This window comes from Lolium rigidum, chromosome 4, assembly GCF_022539505.1.
Source record: "Lolium rigidum isolate FL_2022 chromosome 4, APGP_CSIRO_Lrig_0.1, whole genome shotgun sequence".
NCBI classification, from domain to species: Eukaryota; Viridiplantae; Streptophyta; class Magnoliopsida; order Poales; family Poaceae; genus Lolium; species Lolium rigidum.
In genome coordinates, this window is record NC_061511.1 from 32,458,603 (window position 1) to 32,470,785 (window position 12,183).

Sequence of the window (12,183 nt, forward strand, 5' to 3'; positions counted from 1 at the left end):
TTAAGATGGTCAACTTGATGCATATGGTAAGAGTCAAAAAGAAATGAGCATCATGTGGAGTTTACGGAACAACATGTGCTGAAGGTTCTTGGCGCAAACTTCGAAAATTGGTACTAGATGATTGATTCCTTAATAGTAGTGAAAGGCTAAGGACGTTGTATGAACAAACAAAATTAGTAGTACTGCCAAGTTGACTCGTAAGTTTATCAATAATAATAGCGTGCAAGGGAATTGTAGAGAATATAAATTGCTCTTAAGAAATGTCGTATCTAATCATCGCAGGAGTACAAATATGCCAAGAGATGGACGTGAGAAGTTGACAAATGCAGTATTCTCTCGCGCGCTGTCACTCCAAATGGAGTACTATGTTTATAAGCCGAGGAATAATTGAAAAATTGTACACCCGCGCGCGCTGTCACTCCAACCTCACAGTCTCTCTCGTTCCCTCTTGGAGCGTTGAGGCAAACCGGGAGCAGCCATGATTCGCGGCCAGCCTTCTTTCCCGACTCCCCGGCGGTCGTCGCCATCATCGGTGACCAGGAGATCCAGTGCATTCGCGGCTTTCTTGCCCGGCGCCGGTGACAGCGATACCAGCCAGCCACGCGGCGTCTTCCCCGGCACCGGTAGCGTCCATATCAGGTGGCCTAGTCTGGGTTTTCGTCGTCGACTCCAAGCTAGGTTCAAGCCAGCCTCCGGCCGTGTCGTCGATGACACCAGCGCCGTGGAACTCAAATCCGGAGCTGCACCGTGCTCGCGTCTGGACGTCGTGACCACAAGGTGATTTCCTCGTGCCCGACCCTGTTATCACTCGCATCTTCTCACCTATTTGGGTGACGTTGTCTTGGTTTCTGATCCCATTTCTTTCGCGGTTTGCTCTTTTGCTCTGGCTGTGCTCTGCAGCTTCGGGGCTCCTCGATTTTCTTTGTCCTGAGTCCTGACTAGTTTCTTTCATGGTTTCTGCAGGCCTGAAACAGGAGCTGATCCACCCCCGTGTGCAACAGAGGCTGAACATCTGTGTTCCCTCACAAGTCAGTGCTCTCCTCACTGTGTACATACATAGCTACCTGATGACCAGCACTTTGCATATATGCTGGTGGGTCATCTCACTCCAATACTTGTTCATAACTATATTTCAGGTGTGGCCTCATGTGCTTCAAAGGAAATGTTCAACTCCTCTACCTGCATGAATCGTCTGGTTTCAATCGGCATCGCCGCTCTGCTTGTATCCGTGCTCGCTCTCCAGTTGATCGCCAAAACTCTAAAGAGTAGAGCGTCGGCGCTCAGGCCACGGCTACGTTGGGCTGCCCTGCTGCTCAACGGCTGCCTGGGTTTGGTTTATCTTGAGCTAGGGCTCTGGATGCTGGTGTTCAATCGGGACGCTTCTGTTTATTGGTGTCTCGTAGCATTATCTCAAGGACTGAATTTGATCCTTACCAACTTGGCTCTCAGCATCAGACCTCGGCTTCTTGGAGCGGCATTTGTCCGGTCTTGGTTGGTCTTGCAGAGCATCTTCGCAGCGTTCATCTGTTATTCTTCAGTTGCTGATATTGTGGCACACAAGACCATCACCGTCAAGGCTTGTTTAGATCTTCTGTCCCTACCAGGTGCAGCTCTCCACCTTATTTATGCCATTCGACCAAGCCCTGATGAAGAGGGTTATGAAGGAATCGGAGATGGTTCATACAAGCCCCTGAACACGGAGACGGATGGCGACGTAACTCCTTTTGCTCAAGCTGGTTTCCTCAGCGAGATGTCATTTTGGTGGTTGAATCCTTTGATGAAGATGGGCTACGAGAAGCCCATTGAGGACAAAGACATGCCACTTTTAGGCGCCACAGATCGAGCACACAACCAGTACCTGATGTTCAGGGAGAAGCTGAAGCAGTCGTTGGGGTCAGACTCCACGCCATCAATCTTCTGGACAATTGTTTCTTGCCACAGGCATGCGATCCTGGTCTCGGGTTTCTTTGCATTGCTCAAGATTCTCACCTTATCTACAGGCCCGATACTTCTCAAGGCATTCATCAATGTATCACTTGGGAAAGGGACCTTTGAATACCAAGGATGTGTGCTTGCTGCGGTAATGTTCATGTGCAAATGCTGTGAATCGTTGTCGCAGAGGCAGTGGTATTTCCGCACTCGGAGATTAGGACTACAGGTGAGGTCGTTCCTGTCTGCCGCTATTTATAAGAAACAACAGAGGCTGTCAAATGAAGGGAAACTGGAGCACTCTTCTGGACAAATCATCAATTATGTGACCGTTGACGCCTACCGGATCGGGGAATTCCCGTACTGGTTCCATCAGACATGGACAACAAGCGTTCAGCTCTGCATCGGTCTGGCGATTCTGTACAGCGCGGTTGGCGCCGCGATGATTTCGTCGCTGGTCGTCATTGTCATCAACGTGCTCTGCAGCGCTCCGTTGGCCAAGCTGCAACACAGATTCCAGAGTAAGCTTATGGAAGCACAGGATGTGAGATTGAAGGCCATGTCCCAGTCACTACTTCATATGAAGGTCTTGAAACTATATGCATGGGAAGGCCACTTCAAGAAGGTCATCGAGGGGCTGAGGGAGGTCGAGTACAAGTGGTTATGGGCATTCCAGCTTAGGAGGGTGTACAACAATTTCCTCTTCTGGGCGTCGCCTGTTTTGGCTTCAGCAGCTACCTTCCTCACATGCTATATTTTGGAAATCCCTCTTGATGCTAGCAATGTCTTCACCTTCGTGGCAACTCTGCGTCTTGTGCATGACCCAGTTAGGTCAATACCGGATCTAATTGCAGTTGTGATACGAGCTAAGGTTGCTTTCACTCGGATAGTAAAGTTCCTTGATGCACCCGAGCTGAACGGGCAAGTGAGGAAGAGATACCATGCTGGCATTGATTATTACCATATAGCGATGAATTCATGCAGTCTCTCATGGGATGAGAGTGCACCAAAACCAACTCTAAAGAATGTGAATTTGGTAGTCAAAGCTGGAGAAAAAGTTGCAATTTGTGGAGAGGTAGGGTCAGGAAAGTCGACACTTTTGGCTGCTGTACTCGGAGAAGTCCCCAGGACTGAAGGCACGGTATGTTATCTTCACCTTTCCACGAAACACATGGGTATCAATTTGTGAGTTGGTTCGACTTTTCATGAACACATATGAACGATTGTATTATGGTGACTTCAAGGAACCAAATGTACAGATTTTTTTCCTACAAAACCAGTCAAACTTAGAGCAATTGACTTAGAACGAACATTGAAATTTCAATTATTTTGGAACGGAGCAAGTAATAGCTAGTCTGTGGCTGTGAGGGTGCACGTTCTGAGGACTAAATCCAACGAGCCCGAAGACACTCTGATCCAACAATGCTGGGGTGGTCCCACGGGATGCTAGGATCAGTAGTCCGATCCCTAGCCATCACTTTAAACTTACTTGACTATAGTTGTTGTTTTTGACGGTTACTTGACTATATTGTCAACTTGAAGTATGTTTATTAATTCTTTCTTCGTAAGTGCTTAATATCAAATTACTAATCTTTGGACAAACATTTCAGATCCAAGTATGTGGGAAAATAGCATACGTTTCTCAGAATGCATGGATCCAAACAGGAACTGTGCAAGACAATATTCTATTTGGATCTTCGATGGACAGGCAAAGATACCAAGACACACTTGAACGGTGCTCGTTGGTCAAAGACCTTGAAATGTTGCCATATGGAGATTGTACTGAAATTGGGGAGAGAGGAGTAAACCTCAGTGGTGGTCAGAAGCAGCGCGTCCAGCTTGCTCGTGCACTATACCAAAATGCAGATATATATCTTCTTGATGACCCTTTCAGTGCTGTTGATGCCCATACAGCAACAAGACTCTTCAATGTAAGGTTATGTCAGAAGTGTGCAAATTGTTTTGTCATTTTATTGTGAAACTGGGTTAGAGTAAATTACACGGACACACACCTTTTGGGGCTGATGCAACATAAAACCACAACTCCAAGTAATGTTACCTTTAGTTGACATTCTCGCCTTCTCTTCCCCAACACTACTGGCACAGGCAACATCATAGCAGCCAAGGTGATGGTGGTTATGTGAAAGAAAAAATAACTTGTTATTTCTTAGGGATACGGTTCTAGTCATGTGAAAAAATAACTAGAGTTGTAATTTTGTTTGTTACATCAGTCCCAAATGGTGTGCTTCTGTTTACTTACTCATTGTTTTATGAATCTCTTTGCTTTCTGACAGAAATATGTTATGGGTGCTCTATCAGACAAGACTGTCCTTTTGGTGACCCACCAAGTTGATTTTCTGCCCGTATTTGACTCCATTTTGGTATCTCTCTACCTCGAAAAACGTAACCATATGAGGATATTTTTGCCTCTATGTATTATATTTATCTGCAGTATTTTGGTTATTTTTCAATGTCAACTGCATCTGATACTACTGATGTATTTTGGGCAGTTAATGTCCAATGGAGAGGTTATCCGTTCTGGATCTTACCAAACTCTGTTGGCAGATTGTAAAGAATTTAAGGACCTTGTAAATGGCCATAAAGATACTAGTGGTGTTTCAGATCTTAATAACAACATACCCCCTAGCAGAGCTAAGGAAATATCGATAAATGAAAAAGATGGTAGTCATGGAAGCAGATATAGAGATTATGTGAAGCCATCACCAGCAGATCAACTGATCAAGAAAGAGGAAAAGGAAACTGGAGATGCTGGTGTTAAGCCTTATATGTATTACTTGCGGCAGAATAAAGGCTTGGTGTATGCCTCTTTTGCTGTGATTTCTCACATGATTTTCATTGCTGGGCAGATAGCCCAGAGTTCGTGGATGGCTGCCAATGTCCAAAATCCTCATATTAGTACACTGAAGTTAATTAATGTGTACATTGTTATCGGAGTTTGCACAATGTTCTTCTTGCTATCAAGATCTTTATCAGTCATTATTCTTGGGATTCAGACATCAAGATTCTTATTTTCCCAGTTACTCAGTTCCTTGTTTCGTGCACCCATGTCATTTTTTGATACTACTCCTATAGGAAGAGTTCTTAGCCGGGTAAGAATTCTTAAAGAAGATATACTCCCTCCCTCGGTCATGTATACAAGGCCACTTAGTCTTATCTTAATCAAACATGTTTATGTTTGAACAGATTTATATAAAAATATTAACATCTACAATGCCCAATGAATATAGTTTGAAAGCATACTGATTTGATGATAGATCTGACGATCCTGATTTTGTTGTGTACATATTGACATTTATTTCTGTAAAACTTGGTCAAACTTAAACCATTTGACTTAAGACAAGATTAAGTGGTCTTGTATACATGGACATAGATAGTACAAGCAATTATACTTTTGTTCTACACCTGGAGAGTTTATCATGAGGGGTTAACTCTGCTCCTTTTCTTCTAATGCAGGTCTCTTTGGATTTGAACATCCTTGACCTTGATATTCCGTTTGCTTTCATGTTCAGCCTTGCTGCCAGCTTAAATGCATATAGCAATCTAGGGGTACTGGCTGTTGTTAAATGGGAAGTTCTACTTGTATCCGTGCCAATGGTTGTTTTGGCAACTAGGTTGCAGGTAATTGGTGTGACTTCTTTTCTCTATGGATCATCCCCGTTTCTTGGGTTATATGATTTCATACTCCAATTCATGCAGAGGTACTATCTAGCCACGGCTAAGGAATTGATGCGGATCAGTGGCACTACCAAGTCTACTCTAGCAAATCACTTGAGTGAATCAATTTCAGGGGCTATAACAGTAAGGGCCTTTGGGGAAGAAGATCGCTTCTTTACTGAAAATTTGGATCTTGTTGACAAGAATGCCAGTCCATGTTTCCATAATTTTGCAGCAACTGAATGGTTGATTCAACGTCTGGAAATAATGAGCGCCGTGGTTCTTTCTTTTTCTGCTTTTCTCATGGTTCTTCTCCCTCAAGGAACTTTTAGCCCTGGTAAATTAACATTATGAAATGCAGTTTTAATCCTGATGTGTATGTGCCAGAGTCAACTAACTATATGTATTTGACACTATTCAGTAAATTAACATTACAAATGGTATGATAAATTCCTTTTGCACAGGTTTTGTGGGAATGGCACTGTCTTATGGTCTTTCCCTGAACACGTCGTTTGTTTTCTCTATTCAAAACCAATGCAAGCTCGCAAATCAAATAATTTCGGTGGAACGGGTGAGGCAGTACATGGACATAAAAAGTGAAGCAGCAGAAGTTGTCGAAGAAAATCGACCAGCACCAGATTGGCCCAAAGATGGCAGTGTGGAGCTTACAGATTTGAAGGTAAATATTTACATGTACAAGGTACCATCCTATTAACAAACTTATGCAATTGACTTTCATTCAACAGATTAGGTATAGGAAAGATGCTCCCTTTGTACTGCATGGAATCACTTGCAAGTTTGAAGCTGGAGATAAGATTGGTATAGTTGGTCGGACAGGAAGTGGCAAGACAACACTAATTGGTGCGCTTTTTCGACTTGTTGAACCTGCTGGAGGGAAAATAATTATAGACTCCGTGGACATCAGTACAGTAGGCTTACATGACCTGCGTTCGCGTTTGGGTATCATTCCACAAGATCCAACACTTTTTCAGGGTACAGTAAGATACAATCTAGATCCTCTTGGGCAATTCTCAGATCAACAAATATGGGAGGTAAAATGTGCAGAGCTATCTATGTTGCTTTTTCTCGTCTTACCCAAACCGAATAATCAGATAACATTAACATGAAAAGGCGTTACACCAAAAGAACCCAATGTATTTGTTGGTCATGAGGCATTTCTCTTTAGGACCGTGGTAATTCAGGACAGTTGCTGTGATAATAGACCTAACGATTTCAGAAAGTTCAGCACATTATCAAATGGGGTGAATAAACTGAATTAGGCAAATCCTGTATGACATGTTGGTTTTTTCATAACAAAAGACCTAGACATAATGTTGCATTTCAAAAGGAATCACTAAAGTGGATTTCAATGTGCTGCAGGTTCTTGACAAATGCCAACTTCTTGAAGTTGTCCAGGAGAAAGAACACGGATTGGATTCACATGGTAGGAGACTTCAGATCTGAACAGAAAGCTATGCTCTAGTTATCTCGAAAATTCAAAATAGGTGTCAAAATGCGTTTGCCCTATATATGTCAAACAGTTAATAGTCTTAGCATATGCCTATTAGCTACATCATCGCGATAGCATGGTGTTTGTAACTATCTCCTTCATAGTACTGATTAAGAGCTTATCATAATAGTTATGGAAGACGGATCAAACTGGAGCATGGGCCAAAGGCAACTCTTCTCTCTGGGACGTGTACTTTTGAGAAGGTGCCGTATCTTAGTTCTTGATGAGGCCACAGCTTCTATAGACAATGCAACAGATGCCGTCCTTCAGAAAACGGTTCGGAGAGAATTCAAAAATTGCACTGTTATTACAGTTGCTCACCATATACCAACAGTTATGGACTGTGATATGGTACTTGCAATGAGTGACGGTATGTTTCTCTTACTGGCACCTTACTATTGACCAGCATCAGTTAATATGGAATATGTGGATTATAGTTGAAACCAAATGTATTGTGGATCTTTCCATACTAATGATGTGAACACTTCCAGGGAGAGTAGTGGAGTATGACAGACCTGCAAAGCTCATGGAAACTGAAGGATCTCTCTTTCGCGAGCTGGTCAAGGAGTACTGGTCATACACATCGAAAACAACTATTTAGAGGACATTGTTGATTTCGTTTGTATACTTGCTGCAGCGCTCCAAGAGATGAACTTAATTCAGCTTTAACAAAAGAGATATGCTTACCTCAAAAAAAAAAAGATGTACAGTAACATATGCTTACCTTAGAGGAATTCATCTATTTGGAATCTGAAGAAAATACAGTGGTGTCTGCCGGTTATTTTCTCGAAAAAATAGTTCGCTATCTCTTGCTACCAGAAATTCTGAGTATCATAAGGTGCACTGTCGCCACTCTTCAGAATTGCTGAAGATGAGTACAGCAAGTCCCTGAAGATTTTGTGCTCCAGTAATAAGATATATAAATGGCCAAATAGGAGGTACATACAAATCTGCAACCCTGCTCACTGTACTGATTAGTAAGGCTAAGGGGGAGCTCATAGTATTACCAAGGTAATAGTAGAGCACCGAATTGGTCTTTACACACCTTAGAGCCAATGCACACTTCTGCCTTTGCATGCGATACAACTTGAGCATATGTATTTGCTGACAATGTATGGTGAAGTCTTTTGTCCATTAGTACATATTTATGTATAGTTGCCACCAGGCCTTGTTACTTATTTATGCTGAGTTCATTGGCTTCATAAATGAAGTTACATTGTTACTTATACCAGAGTCTGTTGAACTACAAACCTGAACTGGCAATACTCGTTGATGCATGCAAAAAATACTGGAAAAAAAACTTGAATTTAACAAGTCTAGAAGCTGAGCTAGAAGCCCAAAATATGTCAGCCTTATGCATACCTTGATTAGAGAGTAGAAAACATGCCAAAGACGCACAGGGCACCAACAGGAATAGCTTCTACATGCTAGTTGCCTAATTCTCATCAATCTGTTTCACAAACTAGAACTGGTCTACGAATACAACATTGGACTGTGGTAGGTTTGCTCCTGATTCCTCCCCATCAATTCAAACAGACACATGTCCCTGCGTTGCTCTGTACAAAGTCGCTATAACCTTTAACAGCCATCAGTCTCTTGCCATTCCGAGTCGATATCTGGGTTTGTCATTCCTCCCCATCAACCGAAGAATCATGGCTTGAGCGAACCCTTTTAACAGCCCTAGGATGAGTAACTTCAGCACGAATTATATGGACCATGAATGCGGAACTTTCCCCGCCCTTTGCCGGTACAAAGATGCAGATGTCGCCCACCTGCACTTGGTTGTCACACACGAAGTCCAACCAGTTGCCTGCAAGCATGCACGTGCCTTTTTCTATGAAGAATCTCGGCCGCCACTTCTCACTCTTGCCCAGCACCTGAAGTGTGACAGTCCCATTTTCATCCGGAAAGTGTGCAGCTGTGGCTAAGGCGCATTCCTTCGAAATGATCTGGTTACATGTGGACAAGATTCGATGTCATTACACAAGAAACAATAAAGGAAAATTTAGGCTGAACGGAAAAGGCATGGTTTCAATTGTGAAGCAAGAAAGAATCATTTATCCAATCATTTAGAAAGTTCACGAGAACTTGACGATGCCAGGATTTTACCAGGGAATATAGAAAGCTGGAATGTAGCTACCACAACCAGTTCATATCAAAAACAGTGAGATGCACATTCGATATAGAAGAACAGAAATATACCAGAAGAGGACTAGGTAGTTGAACATCGCAGTTCCTCATGGTAGCTACGAATACAATAGCTTCTGGTTGAATCTTCTGGATAAGAGGGTTTACTTTCTCCATCTGTGCTCCAGATAGACAGCTCCTAAATATTACCCCATAATCAGCTTCTGGAGGTGTTGGATGAGCATCCGACTCAAAAGATTTGTATTCTCGAGCATTGTCTTCTTCTGTACAGAAGTTCACACATAAACAAATCCGCAAGCAATTAAGATTTGATGCATATGTGCATGCACGCTGACAAGGTAACCTGATTTCTCAGATGAAGAGGGTGTCAGAGCCGCCTTTGTAGTATTCTGGCTAGAACTGCCCCTTCCACAGCCAGAGGATTTTTTAGTTCCTGTTAATCTTGTGGTATCATCATGGTGCTCCTTGAAGTATTAAAATAATTTATACGACTTTCCTCAGTATTACCTTGATTTGAGCAAACATCAGTTCTTCCAAAAGGGGAATGATGGATGCTTGCTTCTGTAAACCGAAGGATTTCAGGTTGGACTTCCGGTGCAAGTTCATCTATTTTTTCCTCATCTACTTCTTTAAGATCACATTGCCCTGATAAGACTTGATCCTTTGAGTTGGAGAAAGTATGAAGATCATCTTCTGCTACTTCTGTCTCGGTTTTTGGATTATCAGCGTACAGTGTTCTTTTACGGAACTGCATAATACCCATAAAAAGCAAGAATGAGAAAATAATACGCCTTTAGACATTGTATGCTGCAAACACAAACTACAGAGTGAATAAGGTAGAGAAAACAACATACAGGAAGTATTCCAAATGTGGCAAACTTGTAATGTTGACGATGCAGGTCAGCAATCGCGATAAATTGGAAATCATGCTTAGAAACATGGCATATCCTGGGCACTGAGTAGTTAATTTCACGGTCTACAATTCGCCCTCTAGGAAGATCCAGGTGGTCCATGTAAGCAATCTACAAAACCAGAGTTTGAAACAAGGTTCATAGTATGAACAAAGTTATGAACGCTTTTGGCAAAAGAAAATCTGGCATTGAAAAGGATAACATCAATAAATCTACATACGATTTATTTAAATAGGAAATTGTACAAGCTGCAGAATCACAATAACAAAGAGAAGAAGATATGTATACGGTCTGCAGTATGAACTGAATATAACTGCAGCATTCACAGTACAATAACTGTGGCATCAACAAAGAAATGCCAACAACAAAATCATAATGCAATATGAATGGCTTATAAGTTTAACTTGAGAACGCCATTACCACCATAATTGCAGCATCAACGAAATCAAACAGAGTGCAACATGAAGTACTTATAAGTTATAACTGCAGAATCACCATAGCATAACATCAGAAAGGAAATGCCAGCAGCAGCATCAAAGCCATGTCATCAGTGCACTAGTGTACAACAGGAGGGAGGCAAGGAGGGGGGAAATTGAGAGGTCAAACCATGAGCAAAGGCAAGCACCCGCCAACCCAGAAGTTGGTCTTTTTTTCCTCCCTGGACTTGAACTGAAATTTCTGGACGTCGTCCATCAGATGCTCCGTGATATGGCCATCCCAATCGAGGTCCTGAACCTTTGACATATCTTCAAGGGGCCACAGGTAGTCAAGGTCTATTGTATTTCCAGTGGTGGGGGTGAGCACTGCTGCAAGTGCAATAAGGAAAAATGTCCTCATGAAGGACTCTTCGTCCTCGTTGTTCTTAAGCAAACTAACAGCATGAGGGATGGATGCCCTTAGTCCGTTATTTAGGTACAGAGCTCGTAGTTCCTCGATTTTGTCCGTCTTCTCTCCGTGCAGAACAATGGGTCTTCCCCCTGACGGTACACCCAAAATTTTCTGAACAAGGGACTTGCTGAAAACTATTGTCTTGTCGGCGTTAATTCTGAACTCAGAGAATGGGGGGTTTATTTTCCCCATTATCCACTCAGCCAGTGGCTCGTGGACAGTGAACTTCCCGATACGGTTGAAATGCTCAAATCCATACTTTGCAACATATCCCTGCTGCCGGGGTGTAAGACCCCGCATAATCTGCCGAATACGTAATGCACTGAAACGGCTCCTGATGCCCACTTCACCCTGTAATGCTTCATTCATGGACCCAACTCCTTTCCTGTGTAGTCAAAGGAAACAAGCAACATATAAGTACGTGTGACCTTATAACACTGTCCCTCAAAAATGGCATGGGGAAAACTGTTATATAAAGCATAGAAAAACAGGCAAACAACATGTGTACAAGATCTAACTGCAACATGGCATTCAAATGTCGCATGAACAATCGGTGGAAAAAAATTATGAAACAAAGAATGAGAACATTACATACCCTACTGGTTCAACACATCGAATTATCAACTGCAACATTGGATGCAACTACACATATAGATGCAGAAACAAGACATTGTACTACAATTATCCCATGGTATCTTACTTCTCATTAACGGACAACTTTGATGACAGTGGAGGGGATTTGCTAGGGCTGACCTGCGGATTGACTGGCGATGACCAAGATGCCTGGGAGGCAGCCCGACAGAGTCCGCTCTGCCTGCTCCGCCCGCAACAAAGCCCCGCTTCCGCTTCGCCTTGCGCTTCATGTGTGCCCCTCTCCCGAAATATATCCGATCTTGGCGGTCAGTTGCTGCATCCCAACACTCAACAAATTAATTTTTGCTCCTTCCCAGCAGATGCTCCTCAATTCAAAGTAAAAAATCTAGGCTTCGTATTCTCGAAAAACAAAATCTAGGCTTATAGTCGCGTATCGCATCTAGAAAGGTTTTTCTTGCGTGATTTCAGCTGGTTCAGTTCACCATTTTTGCGATGAATTCCAGTGAAATATGCAGGAGCCGAACTAAC

At 42.7% G+C, this 12,183-nt stretch overlaps 1 protein-coding gene and 1 pseudogene across 1 annotated transcript; one reads left to right on the forward strand and one right to left on the reverse strand.

Moving 5' to 3' along the window:
* Positions 1-478: 478 nt before the first annotated feature.
* LOC124646855 (ABC transporter C family member 10-like) lies at positions 479-7,715 on the forward strand. Its single transcript, XM_047186901.1, has 13 exons — positions 479-777; positions 964-1,028; positions 1,137-3,070; positions 3,540-3,860; positions 4,224-4,310; positions 4,440-5,039; positions 5,404-5,568; positions 5,647-5,941; positions 6,069-6,283; positions 6,351-6,656; positions 6,985-7,048; positions 7,245-7,484; positions 7,606-7,715. The coding sequence occupies exons 1-13, from the start codon at positions 479-481 to the stop codon at positions 7,713-7,715; spliced, it is 4,701 nt and encodes a 1,566-aa protein (XP_047042857.1).
* A 455-nt stretch (positions 7,716-8,170) lies between these two features.
* Positions 8,171-11,924, reverse strand: LOC124646856 (annotated as a pseudogene).
* Positions 11,925-12,183: the final 259 nt, after the last annotated feature.